Source organism: Hemibagrus wyckioides, linkage group LG03, assembly GCF_019097595.1.
Source record: "Hemibagrus wyckioides isolate EC202008001 linkage group LG03, SWU_Hwy_1.0, whole genome shotgun sequence".
Classification (NCBI taxonomy): domain Eukaryota; kingdom Metazoa; phylum Chordata; class Actinopteri; order Siluriformes; family Bagridae; genus Hemibagrus; species Hemibagrus wyckioides.
Window position 1 is genome coordinate 17,688,972 of NC_080712.1, and position 26,407 is coordinate 17,715,378.

The window sequence follows — 26,407 nt, forward strand, 5'->3', positions numbered from 1 at the left end:
GCGAATGAACCTTCCGGTCATAGCCGCAATCAGTTTTGCTCTCATCAGGAGGGAAAAACAAATTAGTTCTTCTCTCCTGTTGATCAAGAGCGCTGATAAGATTTCAAGTTTCAGCAATAAATGTTCCCAGCAGGTCCGGTCAATTTACTACCCTGCGCTTTTGAAAAGACACAGTCAGCTGACTTCCTTTTGGTTTTAACAACCTAATGTTGTCTTAAAGCACAGTACTGCAGAACACAAAGTTGTCTTTAACACTGTACTTTACTTTACTTTGCTTCCTTACCCTACCTTACACAGACTCACATCTACACCATAATACTTGAATGAAAATATACTGTAAATACTGTGGCATTGATTAACATTATGGAAGGATCGCTGGGCTTTGCTTAAAATGCTCGAAATAATGAAAAGAAAAGGAACAGTGATAAATAATCGGTGTTTTATTGAGGCACAATCACATTGTGAAAGTGAAATGCAACATGTCAGAATTGAAAGACTTTTCCAGTCAAGTAAATGAGCACTTCCACCAGTTAGACTTCATAGAGAATAAGCTGTGTGGCTAGGGGAAATCGTGAAAGCAGAAGTAATAGTCCATGATTTGTGTCTCCAGTCTAACAACAACTGCTTCAGGCTTTATTTGTTTTCTAATCAGGCTTTCCATTCCCCAGATTTACTTCGTTTCAGTCAGTGTTTGAGTCTCCTAAGCCCAAGTAATACTGACAGCAGTATGCATGAAGACCACTTAAGGCCATTCCCATTTTCAATACTTCAAATCTGACATCTAGTTCATGGCTGGCTTAATATAGAGTCACTGTACAACAAGACAAGCCATTATAGTTTCAGAAATAATTGATTATTTGACATAGTTGTAGTAAGGCACTAGTCGTATGGTTGACCACACGATATGGCAGAACAGCAGACGAAAATTTAGCTTCAGTGTCTTCAGTTAAAAATCCTAAAGGATCATCAAAACACAATATAGTCATTCATTTTATGAATCCATAAAAGTGAAATTGCTTTAAAAAAGTTTCCTAGCAATATACACAATTGCTTATATTAGTCTTTATAGTAATCAATTATAATTACATTTGATGTCCACAGAGAATTAAGTCGTATAAGTTCTGTTTACTCAAAGACAAAATAACCAGCGATCAATGACCTTTAAAATTCATTTTCCTTTTCTTTCTATTCTTCCAGTAGACTGAACCTTCAGCAATCAAAAGTGGAACAGTCTGTTGGTTAATGCCACTGTGGGAATGTAGGAAACAATGGTATGTGCATGGTAATGTCACTCACATTTTCTATCTCAGTGAAAGCAGTGGGACATATTTACAGCTTGCTTTGAGGAATCTGAAGTCTCCACACTCTCCTAACCTCATCGTCTGCACTGTCCAACTCCTGAAAGACAGCAGGGTCTTGCGTCTGTGCAAAGCGACCCAGAAGGGGCTCCAGCACGGAAACTGGGATGCTGAAGTTTAAATGGGGATAGGTAACCTTAGCTGCAAAGTCTCTCGTATTACTGGACACAATACCTGGACAAAAGCAAATGCATTTATTAATTGGTAGACTGATAAGACTGAGACACAGCAACTTTAAACTTTATTAAATTATCAGGTATAATAAATAATATGATATTCTGGCATACTTTGGCTAGAAACGCCATGTTAGTTGAATGATGCCCCCTACTGATTAAAGTGAGAAAACTCAGTGTTTAGCCATAATCCTCTCAGAGCTATGCTGACAGCAAGAATGAAATGAGTTGAGATTTACTGAATAAACTATGTGATTAAGTGCACAGGAAATGAGACAATTTTTGGTAATTATATAACACAGTGTTACCTAACAACTCGCCCGTTTTGGCACGGACAACAGCCCCACCACTGGCTCCGCAATTCACTGCACACGTTGTCTGCAGCATAACTGGCTTGTTTTGCAGTTGGACAACTCTGGACAGTATTCCTGAGGTCAGTGAGGGCCCACAGGTCTTTCCTAAAGCTCCATAACCCAGTACAAGCACATCCTCACCTAGACACAGACAGAATCAAACTGATCTTTAATAATGATGTAAACTAATGTATATTGCCAAACGTTTTGGGACACCCCTCCAAATCATCGGAAATCAGAGACGTCTGCCTTTACATGCACATGAATGTAATATGGAGTTGGCCCGCCCTTTGCAGCTATAACAGCTTCAACTCTTCTGGGAAGGCTTTTCACAAGGTTTAGGAGTGTGTTTATGGGAATTTTTGACCATTCCTTTGAAATGCATTTGTGAGGTCAGGCTCTGATGTTGGATGTGAAGGCCTGGCTCTCAGTCTCTGCTCTAATTCATCCCAAAGGTGTTCTATGAAATTGTCCAAAATGTCTTGGTATGCTGAAGCATTAAGAGTTCCTTTCACTGAAACTAAGTGGCCAAGTCCAACCCCTGAATTTAATGATTTGGAGGGGTGTCCCAAAACTTTTGTCAATAGTGTAGCTTCTAAACAATGAAATTTATTTTTAAACGATTCATTTGAAATGATGATAATGAATAAATATTGTAATGAAACATAATTACTGCTTCCACTGGTTTAAAACTATGAAACTTAAAGCAAAATTTATTTCACTATTTATGAATTAAAAAGGAAGGGAAAGGGTAAGAAAGGATAAAATAAAATACAGGGAAATGTAGCATGTCTATCAGTTAACATGCAGTTATACAAATCAACTATCTTATCTTACCAGGCAAAAAACCGGTGGTTATCTGTGGCACCATGACGTGAGAGAAAGACTCGTGAAGCTGCACAATGGCAACATCATAAGGAGAAGTTTCCTTTGTAGAATACAGCACTGTGCTACTCACGGTCTGAGCTCTGAGGGCAGAGACCATGTTTACATTTGGTAAATTGCGAATAATCGTGGTTTGTGATACTTATTATGAAAAAATACAGGACACTACCTTTGACTAGTGTTGAGTGTGACTTTCAGAGATTGTCTCCCATTCACAACGTGCCTGCAAGTTAACACTAAACGAGGATTTAACACAATCCCAGATCCCCAAACTTGTCCACCTTCAACCACAACCACCATGGGGTACATTTCATTATCCGAGTTTTCTTGTGCTGGGACATGACAGATATCAGTAATTGAGTGTGTTGATATTGATATTTCTTTCAGTGACTGCTGACATGTTACAGCCTGCAATATGTTCTTCACAATTAAATGCAGAGAACACACTAAGGTCAGCCCAATCCATTCATTCGACTTCCAGCACAGTGGTGATGTGATTAAACCCACAAGATATGACACGTCTCCATCACTAACAAAGAGACCTCCTCCCTGAGTGCCAGGCAGACAGCGGGCATCTGTCAAAATCAAGGCATTCTCCTCTCCGGCTAGATTGCTCACGATGCCTTTGCTCAGTGTGCTCATGAACAGATCTGGACAGAAGGAACCGAATGGAGATCCACACGCCAGGACTGAGCATCCCTTTGCAAGCACTGTACTCTTTATCCAAGGCACAGGATCCACTTGGGTATCTGTGGTCATTTGCAGCACTGCAAACCAACTCAGGAAGTTCGAGTCGTAGAGGATTTCATCGTCTTCCTCCAAATCAGTAAACTTCCACTGTTCAGAGTCAGGAAAGAGTTTTTGGAAAGCCACCTGAAACTCCACACAGTTAACCATCATCAGCAGATCAGCAGGTTTACGGCATGTGGGACACTCATTCTTTATGAATCTCTCGCTTGGGCATGGCTTTACCTTTCTATCTACATGATCTATGTAAACCTGGATATTGTTATTAAATTTGTGAGGACTTAATATGTTAGGGTTTTGGCGTATACACTCTTTATCCAGTAAGAACCGAGAAAACAACAGCCCGCTGCAGAGCACCAGTCCAGACTGATAGTTTAACACCACTCCACTGCAGCTCAGTGGATTTACACTCGCCTGGTGTTTCTCACTACAGCTGCTTTCAGAAACAGTAACAACACAACACATCTCCTCGACAGACATTTTCAACAACAGCAACAAAACAAACCCTACAATACAGACACCTTGTTTTTAATGAAGGTTAATGAATCGAGCTCGAGACTCGACTGACCCTGAGATGGACTTTCATCCCAATACCGATTTGTTTTTAAATAACTTAGTAAAGCAAACCGAGTTAAGAACCAAAATAAACACAAACATTAAACAAGGTAATGTTAATCAAAAAGCTTAAACTCATCTTATATTTTTTGTAAAGCATAACCGACGCTACACTGCTGCTGTCTCTCTACTCGATCCGTACCGGAAACACGATTTGTACTGCGCATGTGTAGAATCTCAGGGGTTTTGTTCCGCGCGCGCATGCGCGACAGAACAACACATGATAATATTATTAGTAGTATTATAACGACAGTATTATTATTATTATTATTATTATTATTATTATTATTATTTTGTTAAATCTTTTTTTCTTTCTTTATTAATTGCTATTATTATAATACAAACAATTTGACATTGAAGCATTCAATATTTAGAACAATTCAAACAAGACAAGGCACAGAACAAGGTACACTATAGTATTTATAGGATACCGCACGATCATGAAGAGAAAACAATTAATAGAAAAACAAAAAAGAGTAGTGACCGTACTAACAGCATGTATGAAAACAGAACAGAAACACGTCCGGTTTTTATCTCATTGGTCATTGTATAGGCCTGCGTCCTCTCCCATTGGCCCGTATGTGTTACCTACTAATATCCCGATTTTTGATTGGAGCAGCACCAAAACACGACAGTAAACTTTTTTTTTTTTTTTTTTTTTAAATATTTATTTCTCTCGTTTTGCAAATCGTTCAAATCTCTTTATGAATTTACTCAGGGTCGTAGTCATACAATTAATATGGAAATAATTAATATACAATAACACAGTATAAATGCATTTCTGACGTCATTGTACACTACTTAGCCAAACGCTTCAGCACACCTGACCATCACCATACGGGCCTTTCAAACGTCCCATTCACCGACCAGGCATAACATTATGACCACCTGCCTAATATTGTGTTGGTCGTCGTTTTGCTGTCAAGACAGCCCTGACCCGTCATGCTGTGTATTCTGACACCTTTCTATCAGAACCAGAATTAACTTCTTCAGTAATCTGAGCAACAGTAGCTCGTCTGTTGGATCGGATCACACGGGCCAGCCTTCACTCCCCATGTGCATCAATGAGTCTTGGTCGCCCATGACCGTCGCTGGTTCACCACTGGTCCTTCTTTGGACCACTTTTGATAGATACTGACCACTGCAGACCGGGAACACCCCACAAGAGCTGCAGTTTTGGAGATGCTCTGATCCAGTGGTCTAGCCATCACAACTTGTCCCTTGTCAAACTCTCTCAAATCCGTACACTTACCCATTTTTCCTGCTTCTAACACATCAACTTTGAGGAGAAAATGTTCACCTGCTGCCTAATATATCCCACCCACTAACAGGTGCCATGATGAGGAGATAATCAGTCTTATTTACGTCACCTGTCAGTGCTCATAATGTTATGCCTGAACGGTGTACTTCCTTTGGTGTTATAATAATATTCATTCTTCTAGGAAAGCGTTTCACTAGATTTCGGAGTGTAGATGTGTGGATTTCTACCATATTTTGGAGCAGGGTAGTACGGATTTGTGCATCAGTGATTCAGGCAGTGATGGAGGCCCTGGTAAGGAGGCCTGGGGTTCATTGGGGTTGAGGTCAGGGCTCTGTGCAGGCTTCTCAAGTTTTTCCACACCAGTCTTCTCAAATTATGTGTTCAAGGAGCTCACTGTGTGCACCTGTGCATTGTCATACTGGAACAGGTCTGGGCCTTTTAGATCCAGTGAAGGGAAATTGAAATGCTACAGCTTTTAAAGACATTCTAGACAATTACACTATATTGCCAAAAGTATTCGCTCACCCATCCAAATAATCAGAATCAGGTGTTCCAATCACTTCCATGGCCACAGGTGTATAAAATCAAGCACCTAGGCATGCAGACTGTTTTTACAAACATTTGTGAAAGAATGGGTCGCTCTCAGGAGCTCAGTGAATTCCAGCGTGGAACTGTGATAGGATGCCACCTGTGCAACAAATCCAGTCGTGAAATTTCCTCGCTCCTAAATATTCCACAGTCAACTGTCAGCTGTATTATAAGAACGTGGAAGTGTTTGGGAACGACAGCAACTCAGCCACGAAGTGGTAGGCCACATAAACTGACGGAGCGGGGTCAGCGGATGCTGAGGCGCATAGTGCGAAGAGGTCGCCAACTTTCTGCAGAGTCAATCGCTACAGACCTCCAAACTTCATGTGGCCTTCAGATTAGCTCAAGAACAGTGCGCAGAGAGCTTCATGGAATGGGTTTCCATGGCCGAGCAGCTGCATCCAAGCCATACATCACCAAGTGCAATGCAAAGCGTCGGATGCAGTGGTGTAAAGCACGCCGCCACTGGACTCTAGAGCAGTGGAGACGCGTTCTCTGGAGTGACGAATCGCGCTTCTCCATCTGGCAATCTGATGGACGAGTCTGGGTTTGGCGGTTACCAGGAGAACGGTACTTGTCTGAATGCATTGTGCCAAGTGTAAAGTTTGGTGGAGGGGGGATTATGGTGTGGGGTTGTTTTTCAGGAGCTGGGCTCGGCCCCTTAGTTCCAGTGAAAAGAACTTTGAATGCTTCAGCATACCAAGACATTTTGGACAATTCCGTGCTCCTAACTTTGTGGGAACAGTTTGGAGCTGGCCCCTTCCTCTTCCAACATGACTGTGCACCAGTGCACAAAGCAAGGTCCATAAAGACATGGATGACAGAGTCTGGTGTGGATGAACTTGACTGGCCTGCACAGAGTCCTGACCTCAACCCGATAGAACACCTTTGGGATGAATTAGAGCGGAGACTGAGAGCCAGGCCTTCTCGTCCAACATCAGTGTGTGACCTCACAAATGCGCTTCTGGAAGAATGGTCAAAAATTCCCATAAACACACTCCTGAACCTTGTGGACAGCCTTCCCAGAAGAGTTGAAGCTGTTATAGCTGCAAAGGGTGGACCGACATCATATTGAACCCTATGGATTAGAAATGGGATGTCACTTAAGTTCATATGCGAGTCAAGGCAGGTGAGCGAATACTTTTGGCAATATAGTGTATATGCTTCAAACCTTGTGGCAAGAGCTTTGGAGAAGAACCACATATGAACAAAGTACAGACAACATGCAACAATAACTGAAAATGTTTGTTTTTATTTGCTCCAAAATTAAGCCATGAAAATTGTGCCATTAAGGTTGTTTTTTTTAACCACATCGGTTAAAAAAGTTAAAAGATGTGTGAAAGTGATTATATTTACAAATGTGAAAAATGACTTAACATGACAGTGTACTGCAAAAGTGCTCTTTCTCTGCAAGGTTGTTGTGCTGTTCATGCTCTTGTTTGATCACTGCATGCCAATTGAAGTGGAAGGCCAAAAAAAGTATTTATTGCAGAAATAATTTGTGAAATCTAACAATTTTGTACCTATAACAGTGTGGTCTTAAAATGAAAAAAAGAAAAGAAAAGTAAATTAAAGCACCAATCAGTTGCTGATACATCACCACACTCAATAAGGCACACGGGTGTCAAGTGTTTAAAAATAAAAATAAAATATATGCAAGCTACATAAGTCATATACATAGTTATTGCACCATGTTCCATATACCTGCCGGTTTAATCCCTTTTTCAATTTGATAAAATATGCGAAATATGTATTTATGAAAGTGTATCTAACTGAAAATGTATGTAATGTGGATAGACTAAGCAAACCCTGAACATAATACAATTTATCCTAAAATAGCCCCGACTCATCATGTACCATACAGTTTGCTTCAGATTTAAATAGGGTTGTAAAATTCCGGGAATTTTCAAGGATGGAAACTTTCCATGGGAATTAACGGAAATATTTTGGAATTAACAGGAATTAATGGGAATAAACTGGGAATTTGCAGGTTAGCCTATAACAGGGAACTTAAATGTAGTTGAAAAATATATTTTGCAGCATAATCTTAAAACAGCCAAATTTTATGCAATTCCAGTTGAATTTCTACCCTGTATATTCCTCAGTCACATGCACACAGCACTGCAGGGCTACTGAGGCCAAACCTTCACATGCTCTGTGCATTCCTCCATAACATGCACTGATCATAAGGAAATATGTAGTTTTTCAACATTTATGCTTTTGTGTTGTTCAATGAAAGAATGAATTTCTACTTGCAATTAAATCAAAGTCAAAAATCTCATTTATGCATTAGTTTGCTTGCGTGTCAGCTTATGACCAAACAAAATGTTTATATTTATGTTTGTATATACAGTTTATATAAATTTCTAAATAATTCCCATTAATTCCCATGAATTCCTGTTAAGTTTCCAACTTAAAATTCCCGAGATGAAGTTCCCATGGAAATTTCCCAGAGGTTTTCTGCCCCTTTGCAACCCTAGTTTTAAATATATTTCATTTGAGCTTACACAAATGTACCTTAGGAGCATATTTTATTTTTGGCACAATTAAAAAAAACTAATACTACTAGAACAATTGTCAGTTTTCATTCCGTTTTAAATAGTTCTTTACTCCTGAGCAAACCGTCAATAAATAGGGTCAAGCAGGTTTGGAGAGGCTGTTGAGGCTTAACCGGTTAGTCGATGTATTGAGAAAGCCATCGGAAACCATCCCCGTATCCTTGTCTTTTTAACACGCTGCACATAAACACTTCCATTGGCCTCATATTCAGCTCTTTCAGTGACACATTCCCCTAAAGACAAACAATCAATAATTGATAAAAAGTCATTTTAGAAAAAACGTAACAAAATTATGCAAATAGTGACAATTCTGTCACTGTGAGAGAAACATTGTAAGCAAGCTTCAAAGATTTAATCCTGACACATTTATATTTACTGCAAAATGAAGAAGACATTCTAAGTAATACAAAAAAACTCCAATTAACACTAATGTCCGTGCCGTATGACGTGTTTGGTTATTTTTTTTACCTTCCCAGTAGTGTGTCCATGTAGACCAAATGTTCCTCTCAGTGCATCTTCACTTATTGCCTCAGGTCGGTCAATTTTATTTCCCAAAATAAGGATTGGCACGTTGGATATGGTCTCATCGGTTAGCAGGGCCTGAAATCCCAGACAGAAAATGGTCATGTTTCTACACAAATTATGTCTTGGTAAAGGGAAATGACCTGATCAATACACTTATTAATGATGAAAACATAACAACAAACAACTATAATAATAAGCTCACGTCTAGTTCGACTTTAGCCTCAAGGAGACGCGCATGGTCAGCACAATCCACAAGGTAGACTATTCCATTGATGGCTGGTAAGTAATTCTTCCAAACTCTTCTTGCTGCAGTTGAAGAATAAAATATATTTGCAAAGCATCTTTGCATGTCCCTGTAACCGTGTAGTGTACACTAACACTAAATCGTACTGTAATACTTTACACAGTTTGATGGATCGCCATGGTTACCTTGTGCATGCCCACCCAGGTCAAATGTTGTAAAAGTCATCCCAGCAATGGTCAACTCTTCTGAAGCTGATAAAAACAAAGGTAAAATTTATAACACCAGCCTAGATGATCAGGTTAATGTTACGACTACTGAAACATTTTCCATGCCTTTCCCCACATATTGCTGTGTATCCGTGAAGCACAGATGAATAACAACTACTGACTTGGATGAAGTGTAGGAACATGCTGCCCGAGTCGATCGTCCTTAAGCATGTGCAATAACGTAGTTTTTCCTGCATTGTCTAATCCAAGGAAAACCAGCTTTCCTGACTTTTTATACAGTCCTAAAGAGAGAAACCAATCATGAGTTTCTTACAGCTGTTAGTATTAATGTTAATAGCTAAATGGCATGAAAATTTCTCATGCAGAAACAGTCTCATTCGTGATACATTACCTAATATTTGTAACACACTACTAAATCCTCTGTAGATCCAATCAAATATGAAAGACATTCTGTTGATGTTCCCTGAAGGCAAAGAAAGAAGGCAATTTCACAGAAATGTCTTGGGTTTATATTGTGGCACAGTTTAATGAACAAAACCAGGCTAGAATGTGAGCAGTGACATGGATTCATAACATTTGATAAATCCATGCTTAATTCCATCAATGGCATTCTCTCTCTCTCTCTCTCTCTTACACACACACACACACAAAAGGTGTTTATTAATGCATGGTGTCTGATTCACACAATTCCACTATATTTGTTACACTGTGTCCTACAGACTCAGACTCAATACTATTTAGCAACCAACTATTTTTATAAACACGTTAGTGATAGTTACCCGACACCTTGGACCAATGGTATATGCGCACACACACACACACAGGGTTATTTTACTATCCTTGTGCAGACTTCCCATTGCATATTATTCCTTTCAATTAATATAATACGCTAATGTTATATCTATCTATCTATCTATCTATCTATCTATAAGTTTTTCACATGGGGACAGACAAAATTGACAACACAAGGTCAAATCTTTCAGACATTCCTATCCTTGTTAAGACATTGGGTCCCCACTAAGATATGAAAACGCGCGCGCGCGCGCGCACATATACATAGCTATACGCCCGCACGCGCGCGCACACAAATGCCAGTCAAATGGCAGACCCCAACTCCCCCTAACTCCCCTCAGTTGGTGTTTTGTACACCGTTTAAACGCTGTGTAATAAACCTAACATGGCGTGTAACAAAAGCATTACCTCACCGAGCTGCTCTGTGCTCACATTACTAGTCAAAGAAGAGGGTATTACTTTAAACGTCATAACGCCAGGTTTTAAACCCTTATGAAAATCCCGTGGCCGGTTACCCCATGGCAGTAGCCGTGAGTAACCTATATATAGAAAGAGTGAGAGAAGCTCAGTCCACAAAACACCTCATATTTGTCTTTCTAGAAAATAGTAACAGCATATCATCGACAAATTTATCAACTTCATAAAGCTAATCTGAAGGTATGACAGTTGGACAGAGACTGCGATGGTATATAGGCGACTCCTGTTTCAGTATATAACCCACCTCGATGTGCGTCACCCCGTCAGCTCCGTGTCACCGAAATCACCTCAGCTTTCTCAATATCTCTGCTTTATCCACGGCTTTCTTTTATCGCTGTATGTGTCAATACTGTCTGTAACCTACATTGGCTAATTTCTAAATAAATGCGTCAAGTAAACAAACTGCCTGAGCTCGGATACGCGCTAACGGACCCTGTGAGCAGCGCCCTCGAGTGGTGGAAAGTGTGTGTGTGTGGGGGGGGGGTAATGTAAAACAGCAGCTGTGTATGAATCTTGGGTGTAACTAAGGTTTGGCCACAATAGCGTGAACGATTATAAATAACATCAAAGTAATGTACATTAACAAGCAGGTTTCCCCAGCTAACACCACTGGCCATAAGTAAACAGATGAACTTTGTTCAAATGTTGTGGATTAGTATTTTACGCCACCACTATAAAGTCATTGGGCTTAACCTGCTGACTGACCCATTGAAAAAGTTCTTGCTTTTACCCTCTAGTGCACTCATGCAGAATACCTTCTAGTGCACTAGAGGGTAAAGCAAGAGAAGACCTTCATATTTATGAAACAGAAACAGAGATGACAAAGTGACAGGAACAAACAGAAAAACTTTATTGATGCAACCGTCCAGTACCTGAGTTTGACCAGATCCTAAACAATCATAAACAGTATGCAATCTAACAGTACACTGGTTAAATGAATGAAACGCATATACGTATTTAGTAATGTGCGTTAGCCTTTCCCTGCTACCCCGATTGTAAACTTGGATCCATGTTAAGTTCTTCATTTCTGTCTATGTTCACATACTCTAAACGGCTGCAGTGGGACCGGTCCATCAAGATTCGTCTTTTCTCTTTTCACTTCTGATAATAAAACCACTTGTCAACTGAAAAAGAAGAGAATCACAATGTTATTATTATTATTTTTTAATCAAACTGTTAAGTGTTTCATTTACAACATGATATTTGCTCTTCAGTTTAAAAAATAATAATAAAATACCTTCTGAAGATTAGAATATTGCCCCCAGGATAGAAACTGTCTTTGCTTCACTATCTTACGAATAAACAATGCAAATTCGACGTAGAGGCATCACAGTAGTTTAGGAGTTAAAAAAATATATTGGATAGAAATACAGAGCTACTATTTTAAAACCTCTGAACTATCCATATCATTGGTCACTTAAAATGGCATTCATTTGTAGATAGGCAAAGAAAATATTTGTGTTTAATAACTGAGCAAAAAAGAAAAAAAGACCCATATACCCGAGTCTGGAATAGATGCAGCATCGCCACAGGGACAAGTCTGAAATAAGAAGAAACATTATGTAAAGAAATTAAAGACGACTGAAGGCTTATGCATGATAAATCCTGTTTGGAAATGTTTTAGTCAAGCAAAGTGCAAATCACTGACAATGTGCAGCAAACAAAAACAGGTATCTAAATTACTAGATTATATTCCTGACTGCTATTCTTCAAACTGAAACTGAAACAGATCAGACTTATTCATGAATCATGAAGAAACATCTCATTACTGTATAGAAGTAGATGATTCATTGTGTTTTATTTTATTAGGTAAACAATAAATGACAAAACAGACCTCAGAATCAATATTTTAAGTTTTAATAGTCTTAAATTCTACCCTGAAGCTTAAGCAAATAATAATGCTTAAACCTATAATATATACAGCTCCAGAAATAACAGGCAGGACTCTATCCATTTTATGCCAAAAATGCTTTAGCAACTTGTGCAACAAATGTGTTTGGATGTAGCTCACAGCCAAGACATAAGAATAACAAACTATTTGATATTTGCCTGTGGATTATGTTTGCTCTGTTTCAGTAAGTAAAAAGAAGTCAGGGAAGTGGATAAAAAGAAAGTCCACTATATACACAAACACCTTGATGGCTTGAAGGCCAAACTTTTTCCAGTTTAAAGCAAAATTACATCACAAAACAGTAAAAAGTCCATTTGCTGTTAAATAAAAAAAATTTAGGGGCAATCTTTTTTCTTTTCTTTTTTAATTCTCGTTTCAAATGCCTAAATTATTTCCTAATTTCTGTCAGCTTGAAATGGTGTCTGCATACACTGTATGCCTGCAGGGAATGTCTGTGATAACATCCAAAGCCCTAGGATGATGATAAATCACAAAACATTACCATCCATTTATATACTGCAATTTATATATATATATATATGTGTGTGTAAATAACACACACACATATAGTACTGTGCACAAGTTTTAGGGAAATGTGAAAAATGCAGTAAAGTAAGAATGCTTTCAAAAATAGAAGTGTTAATAGATCATTATCAATTAACAAAATGGAAAGTAAATAAACAGCAGAGAGATCAAAATCGATATTTGGTGTGACTCCTTTTGTCTGCAAAACAGCATCAATTCTTCACGGTACACTTGCACACAGTTTTTGAAAGAACTCAGCAGGTTGGCTGTTCCAAATATCTTGGAGAACTAACCACAGATCTGCTGTGTATGTACACTGCATCAAATCCTTCTGTCTCTTCATGTAATCCCAGAAAGACTCAATGATTTTGATATCAGGGCTCCGTGGGGGCCAAACCATCACTTCCAGGACTTCTTGTTCTTCTCTATGCTGAAGATAGTTCTTATTGACATTGGCTGTATGTTTGAGGTCATTGTCCTGCTGCAGAATAAATTTGGGGCCAATCAGAAGCCTCCCTGATGGAGAAGTATCTGCCTGTATTTCTCAGTATTGAGGACACCATTAGTCCAGACCAAATCTCCAAATGCATTTGCAGAAATGCAGCCCCAAACTTGCAGGGAACCTCCACCATGATTCATAGTTGTCGGCAGACACTCATTATTGTACAGCTCTCCAGCCCTTTGGCCAACCACCTGCCTCCTGTTACAGCCAAAAATGTACAATTTTGACTCATCAGTCCAGAGCACCTGCTGCCATTTGTCTGCACCCCAGTTCCCATGTTTTCCTGCACAGTTGTGTCATGTAGCTTTGCTTACATGTCAGAGGTATAGAAACCAGGGCGAAGTCCACTTCCACACTGATTTTCACCAACTCTTTACTGATGCACTGCTGGACATCTGATGTTGAAGGGAAGTAAGCATGATGTGTCTTTTATCTGCTGCATCGTTTCCTATAAAAAAAACCCTGACTTTGTGTACAAAATGTGCATAATGCTGGTTTGAAGCCAAAGGGGAGTCACATTAAATACTGATTCAATGTAGATTTTTCTTCTGTTCTCTCACTTTGCATTTTGTAAATTGATAAGTATAAGCTCGCTCTCTCTCTCATTTTTTATATTATATATATATATATATAAAATGTTTTTTTTTTGTTTGTTTATTTTAAAGCATTCTTACTTTAGAAAATTTCTTCACACATGCCAAAAACATTCTGCAAAGTACTGTCTGCAAAAAAAAAAAAAAAAACAATTTGAAAACAAAACTTAAGATGGAAAAAGTCCTTACGCCTTCAACAAGTGCTTTGGCGTCCTCCAGTGAACAGCAGAACGGAGTGCCGGGCTCCGACACACAAGTGTTTTTACTACACAACAGAGCAAAAAGATCACATCTTTTAGTTCATGGCATAAATTCAGCATATAATAAAAATAAGGAAATAATGTATGAAGATATCTGTATATGTATGACGGAGTCTGATTTCTAGGCTAAATCACTATTACAGATCTTGATATTGCTTTATGGAAAGACTTGTTAAGAAAGTTCTTAAAGCTTATAAAATGGTCCAGATCTGGCCTTCATGGCATGTTCAGCAGTCCGCATACAAGCCAATCAATTTTTGGGCTGCTGAGTAAATTTAAAATCTTACTCGGATAAATATTTAATCTAAAGTTGTGATTACCTACAGAACTCCCAGACATACAGCTGTGCTGATATTCAGCATTCTTGCTTATGTGATATTGGTTTTATTCTACTGTTTTACACACAAGAAATTAATATAGATTAAGCGACATTTCAGATACAATATGTCTAAATGTTTTCTTTATTTTTGCTCTACAAGCGGAAATGGATCCTCAAGAAGCCACACTTAATTTATAGCATGTCGGCTAGCTGGCTCACACTGACTTGTAAACTCCCGTTAATGGTGATTCCAGTAAAATAAATGCCCCTTCTTCCTTTTCGACTTCATCGGATAGCTTCCATTTTGTGGTATTGTTTGTTATGTCCACGGATGATGTCGCCAATACTACTGAAAGAACGGTTTAGTAACAGGAAGGGGAATTTTGCATGGCAAAAACAAGCCCTACGAGTTATAAGCACAGTGAAACACCCTGGTGCCATTTTAGGAAATGCAGGCAACCTGTGTGACCAGCCTAATCAGTGGACTGCTAAGAGTTAGTGGATTTGCTTCAGAAAACAAAAGAGCACAATTTTTAAGCATTACGGGGAAATTCATGACAAAGTGAAAAAGCTCTTACCAGCTCAGACCACCTGCATTGGTCTGTTGTGAAATAAGTGCTTTCCAGAAGTCATGGGTGCTTTTGATTGTCTTAATGGCAAAGTCCTGTATTTAAAAATAAATGCCTTAATTAAATGTGGAAAATTAACTTGTTCTGAACTTATTTTCAAGACATGCTTGTTGGCATGATATAGGGTCAGAGATGGATAAGTTGCTCAGAGCTTCTGTTGCATAAAAACCCAATGTAAGATAACGTAACATAATAACATGGCAGCGTTAACCATACGTTTAACCATAAAGTGACTGTTACTTATAACAGGAGAGTTTTTTGTGTTTGTTTCAAATACCTCTGTGTTCCTGATATTAAACAGACAGTCTGTGCACATTAATTAATCTGTCTAGTAAAAATCATTCTCCTGTCAGTCAGAGCAGATGTAAGCACTGCTAAATAGTGTATTAAGTATAAACATGCATATAAAGAGTCAAAATGTGTGCTGAAAAAGCACACCATTTTGAGTAAAGCAGTATGTTGTTCCCTTTTTTTTATATTGACCTGAACAGTGGAGAACAAGACACAAAAGTACCTTGTCTTTAAACTCGCCATTGAAAGCAAACTGGTTTTCAGGCTTCCCGTCTGGTACTTTGTACCGTCTAAACCAGTCCACAGTAGCTTCAAGGTAGCCAGGCTTGAGTCGCTGGACATCAGTAATATCTGAAATGAACCAAGAAAATGAGAACAATACCTTTCTAACAGACATCGCAATGCCATTGAAAAGTCAGCAACATAAAAGCGATTAATATTTGAGAAATAATTAGAAAGCATTAATGTGGGACTTTCAAAATCAATCACCATTCAAGTCTTTTGCTTCTGGGTCATCAACATTGATTGCAATAACTTTCCAGTCAGTTTCGCCTTCATCAATCATAGCCAGTACACCCAGAAGTTTCACTTTAATAACTTCTCCTCTTGAGCATACCTGGAAAAAAAAAAGGAAACACAAACATGCGTTCATTTATACTACAACAGAGACCTACATAAGGAACATCAAGACACAGTATAAAGTGAACTACATAATATTAGAATTAACAAACAAATTAATTACACACCCTGCTGCCAATTTCACAGACATCTATTGGGTCATTGTCCCCACAGCATCCAGTGTCACAGTCTTTATGGCCAGGGTCTTCCCAGGTCTATCAGAAGAGGAGAAAATAGGTTGTAGTCGGATACACCAAGTAGGTTCAGAAAACCACGTAAACCAATTTTTAATTGTTAATCATTGTTTTGATATTTATTGTACTCTCAGCATTTTGTGAACAGGAATGGCACAGTCAGAAAAATGTTTGAGACTCAGTAAGTCAGGACAAGATGTGGTGGCAGGGGTGCGGTTAAGCATCAGCCATAGATTGAAAGAAAGGTGGGGTGAACCTTCAAGTAAAGTGTGATGATTCTTACTCTTGTCTCATCATTGCAAGCTTACTTATGTGTCTTTCTGATTTCACTTGGCAACCCACTAGCTAGAGCAAGACAGAGTTTGTGACCGCTTGGTAGAGCTTGCGACACACACACACACGCCATGAAGGATGAACTTGAACCTAAAAGCGAGTTCTGAAGTACACTGGAATGTGCAGACTAGATAAACTTGAGTCTAGAGCTCCGTTAAAATTCCACCTGTCTCTTGTGTTTTCCTCCACACTCTCACAAACCCAGGAAATACATGAGGATAAATTATTTATTAAAGTTTCTTAAAACCCTCTTTTTTTTTTTTACAGGTATTATAGTCTTGACCTGTCTTTCCAGCATTCACTTGTTTTCATATATTTAGTGCTTTGTCAGAAACATTTACTTCACATTTTCTGCCTGTGGAGCAAATTCCTTATATGGATTTTGAAACTCTTTGGGCTGCTTTCTTGGTAGTTAAACAAATGCATGTTTTCAGCCATGCTGCCATGTAACTAAGACTCCTCTAAGCTGTAGAACTGCCTAGTTTCGGGAGAACACAAGTAGGACTAAGAAATAAAGCAAGGATGTTTTATAAAATATTTTTGGTTTCCATGTCTGAATGCTTTTAAAGCATATGTGACAAAACATGCTTACATACAATCTTTGTGTAGAAACAGATCATGTTAATCAATCACAATGTAAGGTCATATCACCCACTATGCTGTTGTTATGATGCACTTTTAGCAAAGAGGTCGGAAAAGTCACTTATATCTCCCTTACCTGAGGAATTGCACCGTAGTTCCAGATGTATCCTTTATGTGGGAAAACATTGGCCACATAACGCAAATTCCCCTTTTTCACATCCTGCTTTATTGGATTAAGTGGGTCCTTTGTGGCAATCTGAGAACGAAAGCACCGAATCAGTCATAGTCAAGACACTCTTTGCATAATTATATAATATCCAAGGATTAGTAGTACATGAGGTAATGCAACAAGACCTGATGTAAAATTGCATTTATTATGGAACGGCTAATTAATTAATTCATTCATTCATTCATTCATTCATTCATTCATTCATTCATTCATTCAAGTCATACCTCCATTTTTGCATTTGTCCATCTGGGTACCTCCACAACCATATGGAAAATGTTCTGTGGAATAAATAACTGTTAATGTTAATTTCTGCTCATATAGCAATACCGGTCCTTTAATTCTGACATTTATGATTAGTATAGCTTGTGGATTTGAAGAAGAGTAAAACAAGATAGTAAGAAGTCCAGTATAAGTGCTATGCTAGAAGGTTGAACTTTCTGCACTTCTTGCAGCAAGAGCTACAAATATTTCATGCTGTTTTATCAGGTCTCATGAGGAGAAAGGCTATTCATTCTGCTATAATATCAACCAAGAACAGAAGCTACACAATTCTCAAAGCTTTGACTGAAAAAACAAAAAACAAAATAAAAAAACAACCAAGTTGCAAGGACACAATACCTGGGCTTCATCTGCATAGATAGGGATGTCATGGAATGGTGAAATGTATTTCCCATCTTGGTCCTCTGTATAGAAAAGAGATAACACATATCAGACACACTGATTTCGAAAGAGAGGTCTACAGTCCAGTCTCCTCCCCTATCTTCCAATGAATAGTATAAAATTATTTTATATATATATATATATATATATATATATATAGAGAGAGAGAGAGAGAGAGAGAGAGAGAGTCAATTTTATACATATACACCAATCAGGCATAATAATATGACCACCTGCCTAATATTGTGTTGGTCCCCCTTTCGCTGCCAAGACAGCCCTGACCCGTCATGCACTGTGTATTCTGACACCTTTCTATCAGAACCAGCATTAACTTCTTCAGCAACCTGAGCAACAGTAGCTCGTCTGTTGGATCGGATCACACGGGCCAGCCTTCACTCCCCATGTGCATCAGTGAGCCTTGGCCACCCATGACCCTGTCACCGATTCACCACTGTTCCTTCTTTGGACCACTTTTGATAGATACTGACCACTGCAGACCAGGAACACCTCACAAGAGCTACAGTTTTGGAGATGCTCTGGTCCAGTCGTCTAGCCATCACAATTTGACCCTTCATCAAACTCTCTCAAATCCTTACACTTGCCCATTTTTCCTGATTCTAACACATCAACTTTGAGGACAAACTGTTCACTAGCTGCCTAATATATCCCACCCACTAACAGGTGCCATGATGAGGAGATAATCAGTGATATTCACGTCACCTCTCAGTGCTCATAATGTTATGCTCTGGTCCAGATTCTTCGTATTCAGATAAAATATAAGAAACTGTCTTTCACTTTCACAATTTGTTGCAGGCACACTGCCAGCTTCGTTTTAGTTCTGTAACACACCCACACCCTAGTACATCAGTCGTTAAACACAGTTGTAATTGTTATTTTGTTCCATAATTAGCTCTAAGTCACTTGCTAGCGCAGGGGTAACGCCTTTGGGACACAACATACACCACTTGCCTACGCTAAGGCAAATGAAATGGCGCGTGCACAAGCCTGCTGTTCCTACAGTACTCAACACTGCAGTCTTTCATTATTGAGCCGGTTAGAAAGTTCAATAACCAAGAGGGCGATATAGACGATTTAAAAACGATTTCTGAAACGTTCCCGGTAATATTAATGAAAAAAAGTTGGCCTCGGTAGTAGGGTGCTTTATAAAATCAGAGCGCCATTCAAGTATTTCCAGAGTAGCCGGTTAGCTACCCACAGCATCCAAGATACAGGGATTATTCAGTGATCATGTATCACGTCTATGTTTATATGAATGAAACAGCTCTTATGTAGCTACTGTTCTGCCATGCCAGTTAACGATGAGAAGCTAACCTCTGCCCTTACAGCACTCAGAATACAGCTTGCTTTGCTGCGTTATAAACCTTGACATTAAAAACTCGACTTAGCGCTCGCGCAGACCTGTAGGGATCTTCCCTTATGAATGATGCAACTGTAGCCTAGGCAACACGTGGCCCCCGTCTCTCCCGGGTCTACAGAAACACAGCATCATATACATGTAAGGTTTCTTATAGATGAATAAATGTGGAACTCACTATAAAACACTCTATAGCTCAGAGTGTTGGGATTTCCTCGTTCTTCGATTGAGTAGCTCATGGCTGCCAGTGGTAAGCGTGCAGTGACTCAATGACGTGGGACTTACAAGTTCAACAGAAGCCTGCGTTGTAGGAAGGAAAAGTCGTAACTCGGAGAAAACAAACCCCTCCTTCACTTGCCCTAGTGTACAAGTGCACGAGCAGACACGCTGACACAAATTGGTGGGAAACTCATTTCAGCTGAAGTCTGTTGTCAGAATGAATTTCACTGTTTCTTTATCCTGATTTACATGCATAGGCACCACATGCACTATGTGGCCAAAGGTTTGTGGACACCCCTGTGTGCTTTCTGAACATCTCATTCCCCTTTCCACTGTTATACTGACCTCCACTCTTCTGGGAAGGCTTTCCATTAGATTTTGTAGGCTGTAGGGATTTGTGTTCATTCACCACAAGAGCATTAGTGACGTCAGACAACATCATAATATGAACATATAACTCCAATATTATCATCCCTGCACTGGCTACCTGTTAAGTTTAGAATTTGATTACAAACTATTGCTACTTACGCATAAGGCTCTAAATGGTTTAGCACCAGTCTTCTAACACGCTACAATCCCTCACGCTCCTTGAGATCCACAAAACTACTTCTGGTAGCTCCCAGAATAGCAAAGTCTACAAAAGGGGGTATTTAGCTCCTAAACTTAGGAACAGCCTTCCTGACAGTGTACGGAGCTCAGACACAGTCTTCCATTTTAAACGCGAAGACATATCTCTTTAGCCAGGCATACACATAATACATCTCATAACCTTGGGCCCCAGTACATCTGATTAAATGCACATTATCATCTAGTGCTTGCTAATATTATGAACAGTAGCTACGCTAATTCTTTACCACTTGTTTCCCTTTCTCTTCCCATACCGAGGCATCTAGAGATTGTGCCAGCTCCAGTAGACCTTCAGTGAGAAGAGGCCAACCCTGCGAGGATCCTGAGGCATCCAGAGATGCACCGGCTGCAGTTGGATTCTGCTTCGTAAAGATTTTGGGTATTCAAAGCGAAGATGCCAACCCTATGTGGACTTTGAGGATGACAACAACCTCCTAATTAATACACACAATAACATTCTACATATGCTGTATATGCATCACACAACTCCAACTGACTGTATATGACTGTAGAAAGGACATCGTTCATAATCACGCTCTCCGGTGTTTATAATAATTTACAAACACACGCCCCATTGTCACCCAAATGAGTATGGGTTCCCTATGGAGTCTGGTTCCTATCAAGGTTTCTTCCTCATACCATCTAAGGGAACATCATTCTTAGAAAATATATTCTCTAAATTGGTGTTTGGATGATGTTGGTGGAGAACACTGTCTAACACACCAGTCCTAAATCTTCCTAGATCTGCTGCGTGAAGGACACAGTATATGATTTACATGATTTTCATAGTCATCTGTCCATTCAGAGAGCCCTCGAACCCTGTATTGTGCTTGAACAGATGTAGATATATATAAAATACAAACTTTGCTCATTTGCACTGACTCTTACTTCTAAAGAAACAAATGGATCCAAATCACACTAGCAATCTGCTCCTACCATGTTTTCCTTTAAACAGTTACCTGGCTGATGTATTGTTACCTCTCACTGATCAACCCTTAAACAAACGTTGTTAATCAAACTACCCACAATCAAAGGTTTGCTCCTATTATTGCTGGCTAATACAAACATGTTTATTCAAATGAGTATTTCCAGTAGAACGGCAAGGTGGCACAATTCCCTGGTGTAATTCTGACTACACGTTTCTCTCTAAACTGCTTACACTGAAAGTGTGAATGTGTATGAGTGTGTGTATGGCACCCTGTAATGGACTGAACTGTCTTCCCATGCAGGGTATATCCCTGTCAGTGTTTCTGGAATAGCCACTGAACACAATAAAAACCCACACTATAAATGTTTACATGCTTGTATTGCATATCTATTTAACCATTGCTCCTGCTGTTTTTGCACACTTCAACTGCTGCTATATGTATATGGTTACAAGCATATATGTTAAGTTGTCTTTATTTGTCATATATACATTACTGCACAGTGAAATTCTTTCTTCGCACATCCCATCCTTGGGGGTTGGGGTCAGAGTGCAGGGTCAGCCATGATGCAGCACCCATGGAGCAGGGTGGGTTGGGGGCCTTGCTTAAGGGCCCAACAGTGGCAGTTTGGCAGTGCTGGGGCTTAAACCATGATCACCGACCCAGAGCCTTAACCACTTGAGCTCTTCTTCTTCTTTCGGCTTTTCCCTTCAGGGGTCGACAGCGAATCATCTCTCTCCACCTATCCCTATCTTCTGCATCCTCAACACTTACACCCTCTAGCTTCATATCCTCATTTATTACATCCATATACCTCCTCTTTGGCCTTCCTCTTTTCCTCCTGCCTGGCAGCTTCATGTCCAACATTCTCCTACCAATATACTCACTCTCCCTCCTCTGGACATGTCCAAACCATCTTAACCTGGCCTCTCTAACTTTGTCCCCCAAACGTCCAACATGAGCTGTCCCATAGGTTTTACTCGTTCCTAATCCTGTCCAACCTTGTCACTCCCAAAGAGAACCTCAACATCTTCAGCTCCTGTCTCTGTCTCAGTGACACTGTCTCTAAACCATACAGCATGGCTGGTCTCACCGCTGTCCTGTACACCTTCCCCTTGATTCTCGCTGAAATTTTTCTATCACACAGAATTCCCGACACCTTTTTCCACCCATTCCAACCTGCCTGCACTCGCTTTTTTACCTCTTTCCCACACTCTCTATTACTCTGGACTGTTGACCCCAAATACTTAAACTTCTTCACCTCTTCACCCTGTAATCTTACTGTTCCACTTCCCTCCCTGTCATTCACATACATGTACTCAGTCTTAGTACGACTGACTTTCATTCCTCTTCTCTCTAGCGCAAACCTCCACCTCTCCAGGTTTTCCTCCACCTGCTCCCTGTTCCCACCACAGATCACAATGTCATCTGCAAACATCATTGTCCAAGGAGACTCCTGTCTGACCTCCTCTGACAACTGGTCCATCACCATAGCAAACAGGAAGGGGCTCAGAGCCGATCCCTGATGCAGTCCCACCTCCACTCTGAACTCCTCTGTCTGACATCACCGTTAAAAAGAAACCACTAGTTTACAGTTCTTCTAGTTTGCACATTTTTCCGCACTGTGTGCGCACTTTATACTGTTTTGTGTTGTCTTTGTATTTTCTGTTTGCACTTTATGTTGCTTTATGTATGTTGTTTTACATAGCACCAGGGTCCTGGAGTAACACGGTCTCATCTCACTGTGTACTGCGTCAGTTATATGTGGTTGAAATGACAATAAAAAGCTTCTTGATCTGAACTGACTTGACTAAAACAGCTTCTCAAGATGAAGGAATAAGGGAAAAGTAGTTTCAGTAAGTCAAGATCCATGTCGGTTCACCACGGAAAAGCATTTTCAAGGTACATTTACACCTTAAAGCAGGTTTGATTTGACGGAAATGGTTTCAGGATTCAGAAATGAAAGCTTCAGCAAAAGAACGTGACTGGCAGTGTAGGCTGCCTACATGGTTGTGAAGTGGGACGCGCCCCGCGTGGCCACGTGTTCAGCTCCTGTTTGCACTCATATCCTGCGGAGGCGCTCTGCTTCCTGCCTGGCGGAGGGAGGGACGGTGCTGACGGCTGGGAGGACGAGTCAAACGACAAGAAAGCCTTTGAAAAAAGCTAGAAAAGAAGGCAAAGGGCCCGGGGTACCATCTTCCGTCGGCGTTACAACTTTAGCTCGACCAGCTCAGCGACCCAATTTAATGCAATGTCGTCCAGTCGTCAGCATAGCGAGAGCAGGGCCATTCCGACCAGGACGGTGCTGATCGACGATTCAACGCAGCTACCTCACGATTATTGCACCACTCCTGGAGGCACTTTATTTTCAACTACCCCGGGCGGTAATGGCATTTTAAAGCGTGCTTTTGCTACTTGGACCAAAATTCACATGCAGGAGGTTGTCACTTGTTATTCACTCTGCTCGACGTTAGCCTGTGGCCTACTTGCCTCGCTAGAAAGCCTAGCATGTTCAAAACAAAAACAAGGGCTGGATTTCAAATGGCGCCCTACTTCCCTATGTAGGCTCACTCTTTAGAGTGTAAAAGGATGACTTCTGCGCTCTGTAGAGTGCGCTCTGGGTCCAATAGTGTGTGATTTGGGAGGCTGCCAGAACACTCGCGCCGCCCTTGCTTTTGTTTAAAATGGCGTGATTGGTTACTTTGCAGCGCAGTGATTGAGATTTGTCCAATCGGAAGGAAGATCCTGTGTTCAATTATAACAATAGTATGATGTTTTGGCTCTCTGCTTGCAGCAAGCACAAATTATGATGACCAAACAGCCGTGTTATATAGCTATAAAAATATTTAAGGATGATTTTGTTAAAATATTTGTTTGATACTGATATATAAAATAATGCATTTTCCAGTTAATAACTGATGTGTATTTTAATCTTATTTGCTTTGAAATGAATTTATATATACTTTTGTGACACAACTGTTGTGTGTATTCAGAAAGAGGAAACATTATGGCTGTGTTTGCTTGTTTTTTTTATGGTTTATCGCAGGCACCCGGATCATCTATGACCGTAAATTCCTGTTAGACCGGCGTAATTCCCCGATAGCCCAGACTCCACCAGCACACCTGCCTGTCATTCCCGGAGTGACGAGCCGAAATATCCTGAATGAGAACAAGAAGAACGAAGCTAATAACATCAATAACCATGATGGCAAACCAGGAACAGGTTCGTCTTTCCACTCACTTACACCTCGACCTGATGATTAGTCTGCTGTTAATCGATTAGATGTGCTGCTGTGTATTCGTTGTAAATGTCTAATGGTTTTGGTCATTTTGTGCTTCAGGTGAAGATGCTCAGTTTGAGATGGACATCTAAAGAAGAGGAACCAACGTGATGAGCAAATAATAACCTGGCGTCCATGTGCCAGTGGCTTGGCTTGTAGAAACCAATGTTGTGAGCCCTCTCCTTTAGCTCTCTCTAGCTGTTGGTTGCTAAATAATCATGGGGATAGTCGACTCATGTTGGCCCAGTGGGCTGCTGGAGCCCTGAAACTTAACAAATGATGTTTGGTTAGATTTCAGGGCTACCATCAGCCGTACATGCCACACAGCAAGGGAAATGTCTGTATTTAAGTGCTAAAATGTAACAAATTGATGTAAACAGACTCACTTGTAAAACAGCCACCAAGAGATTTCTTCATGGTAATTTAGTGCCGTTTTCACAGTAAGTTAAACGATCCAAAATGCCAACTTGGTGTCCTCTAGACATCTACTCATCAGTGCCCCTTCAGTTGCCTCCTTGTTGTTTCATCGTTTTCAGTAGTGTCAGCCTTTTCAGTATAGTTTGTTTTTATTACCATAAACGCTCTAGTAGCATCGACTAGCATCATGCACTTTTTGGTTCAGATTTAAAGAGTACCATTTTCATTCCAAGCCTTCGAATTGGGCATTGATATAATAGCTTGGATCCATTCTATTCTGTTTAAATGTGCTGGTAGTACTGCCGATTCAGCATGGGCAAGTAGTTTTGTAAAATGCCTAAACCATGGACCTTAAGTAAGAATTGCAGTTGGAATCCTGCCAAATTTCTACCCCCTTTTCCCCCTTCTTCTTTATTTTAGGCAAAAAAAAATATCATTTGGAAAAATGACTGATGAACAGTTGTTCTTCAGCTTGTCATACTGTGTTCAGTTTTCAGATTGATCCTATTAGCAATATAATTTGCCCCTACCTTTGAATTATTAGTAAATCCTGATGATACTTGAAGCATTACCATCAGCTTTGTGGTCACTGAATCTTTAAAAAAAAAAAACACACAAATACTGTAGTACAAGTGACCCAAAATTAGTTGTTGGTCAAAGGTAATGACATCATGCACAGCTTTGGGCCAGTGAATGGTTAAATATGATTTTATAAATAGGTAATGAATTACGAAGCAGCCCCATTCCAGAGCTGGTCTCAAGATGCACTTGTGTCATGTACACTAGATCACTTTTAGCTCTTCTAGGTGAAATAACAGGGACGTATATGTATCATTATGCCAGTTGTGACGTCTACTTTTCGCTTTCCGTTTGCTACTATATATTTACAAACCTGCAACATCGGATCAAAGGTAGGAAAGCACTGAAGTGTTGTCAGGACGTTTCGCTCTGCTATTATGCATCACTGAAAATCCAGTTAAAAATCATAACGGCGTTAGAGACGATGAATAGTTGCAGTGACCTGACAGTTGATTTAATTTTTTTTTTTTTTTATTTGTTTTGATGGCTCAAAAGCTTGAATGAAACATTTCCAATACTCCTCTATGCATATTCTTTAAAGCTCTTCTATATCT

The 26,407-nt window shown here is 39.8% G+C and overlaps 4 protein-coding genes across 5 annotated transcripts; 1 reads left to right on the forward strand and 3 right to left on the reverse strand.

Moving 5' to 3' along the window:
- Window positions 1–407: 407 nt before the first annotated feature.
- On the reverse strand, window positions 408–4,288 carry tysnd1 (trypsin like peroxisomal matrix peptidase 1). Of its 2 annotated transcripts, XM_058385754.1 has the most exons (5): window positions 2,939–4,288; window positions 2,722–2,852; window positions 1,840–2,025; window positions 1,297–1,532; window positions 408–955 (listed from the first exon to the last, which is right to left on the reverse strand). In XM_058385754.1, the coding sequence occupies exons 1-4, from the start codon at window positions 3,994–3,996 to the stop codon at window positions 1,330–1,332; spliced, it is 1,578 nt and encodes a 525-aa protein (XP_058241737.1). In that variant the 5' UTR covers window positions 3,997–4,288; the 3' UTR covers window positions 408–955; window positions 1,297–1,329. The 2 variants fall into 2 exon arrangements, with proteins under 2 accessions (XP_058241737.1, XP_058241736.1); XM_058385753.1 differs by having other exon boundaries at window positions 408–1,532.
- Window positions 4,289–7,212: 2,924 nt separating this feature from the next.
- sar1ab (secretion associated, Ras related GTPase 1Ab) lies at window positions 7,213–11,255 on the reverse strand. The gene is made up of 7 exons (XM_058386762.1): window positions 11,048–11,255; window positions 9,926–9,997; window positions 9,696–9,815; window positions 9,493–9,558; window positions 9,266–9,369; window positions 9,007–9,138; window positions 7,213–8,771 (listed from the first exon to the last, which is right to left on the reverse strand). Exons 2-7 carry the CDS (start codon window positions 9,981–9,983, stop codon window positions 8,655–8,657), a joined length of 597 nt encoding a protein of 198 aa, XP_058242745.1. The 5' UTR covers window positions 9,984–9,997; window positions 11,048–11,255; the 3' UTR covers window positions 7,213–8,654.
- Window positions 11,256–11,629: 374 nt separating this feature from the next.
- Window positions 11,630–20,119, reverse strand: ppa1b (inorganic pyrophosphatase 1b). Its single transcript, XM_058386727.1, has 11 exons — window positions 19,983–20,119; window positions 18,388–18,452; window positions 17,994–18,047; window positions 17,677–17,796; window positions 16,560–16,646; window positions 16,303–16,429; window positions 16,037–16,164; window positions 15,472–15,557; window positions 14,504–14,579; window positions 12,304–12,343; window positions 11,630–11,927 (listed from the first exon to the last, which is right to left on the reverse strand). The coding sequence occupies exons 1-11, from the start codon at window positions 20,041–20,043 to the stop codon at window positions 11,899–11,901; spliced, it is 873 nt and encodes a 290-aa protein (XP_058242710.1). The 5' UTR covers window positions 20,044–20,119; the 3' UTR covers window positions 11,630–11,898.
- Window positions 20,120–23,654: 3,535 nt separating this feature from the next.
- eif4ebp2 (eukaryotic translation initiation factor 4E binding protein 2) lies at window positions 23,655–25,355 on the forward strand. The gene is made up of 3 exons (XM_058380722.1): window positions 23,655–23,960; window positions 24,623–24,799; window positions 24,918–25,355. Exons 1-3 carry the CDS (start codon window positions 23,828–23,830, stop codon window positions 24,947–24,949), a joined length of 342 nt encoding a protein of 113 aa, XP_058236705.1. The 5' UTR covers window positions 23,655–23,827; the 3' UTR covers window positions 24,950–25,355.
- Window positions 25,356–26,407: the final 1,052 nt, after the last annotated feature.

Bases quoted from the DNA above. Each gene is read 5' to 3' on its own strand.
- eif4ebp2 (XM_058380722.1), top strand. From the start codon at position 23,828: ATGTCGTCCAGTCGTCAGCATAGCGAGAGCAGGGCCATTCCGACCAGG. The intron at 23,961-24,622 runs GTAATGGCATTT...GGTTTATCGCAG, and splicing joins ATTTTCAACTACCCCGGGCG to GCACCCGGATCATCTATGAC. The intron at 24,800-24,917 runs GTTCGTCTTTCC...TTTGTGCTTCAG, and splicing joins TGATGGCAAACCAGGAACAG to GTGAAGATGCTCAGTTTGAG.
- tysnd1 (XM_058385754.1), bottom strand. From the start codon at position 3,996: ATGTCTGTCGAGGAGATGTGTTGTGTTGTTACTGTTTCTGAAAGCAGC. The intron at 2,853-2,938 runs GTAGTGTCCTGT...CTCTGCCCTCAG, and splicing joins ACACTCAACACTAGTCAAAG to AGCTCAGACCGTGAGTAGCA. The intron at 2,026-2,721 runs GTAAGATAAGAT...GTCTGTGTCTAG, and splicing joins AACCACCGGTTTTTTGCCTG to GTGAGGATGTGCTTGTACTG.
- sar1ab (XM_058386762.1), bottom strand. From the start codon at position 9,983: ATGTCTTTCATATTTGATTGGATCTACAGAGGATTTAGTAGTGTGTTA. The intron at 9,816-9,925 runs GTAATGTATCAC...TTCTCTCTTTAG, and splicing joins TAGTGTGTTACAAATATTAG to GACTGTATAAAAAGTCAGGA. The intron at 9,370-9,492 runs GTAACCATGGCG...CTTCAACTGCAG, and splicing joins CCTGGGTGGGCATGCACAAG to CAAGAAGAGTTTGGAAGAAT.
- ppa1b (XM_058386727.1), bottom strand. From the start codon at position 20,043: ATGAGCTACTCAATCGAAGAACGAGGAAATCCCAACACTCTGAGCTAT. The intron at 15,558-16,036 runs GTACTTTTGTGT...TTTTAAATACAG, and splicing joins ATGGCGAGTTTAAAGACAAG to GACTTTGCCATTAAGACAAT. The intron at 14,580-15,471 runs GTAAGAGCTTTT...TCTGTTGTGTAG, and splicing joins AATGCAGGTGGTCTGAGCTG to TAAAAACACTTGTGTGTCGG.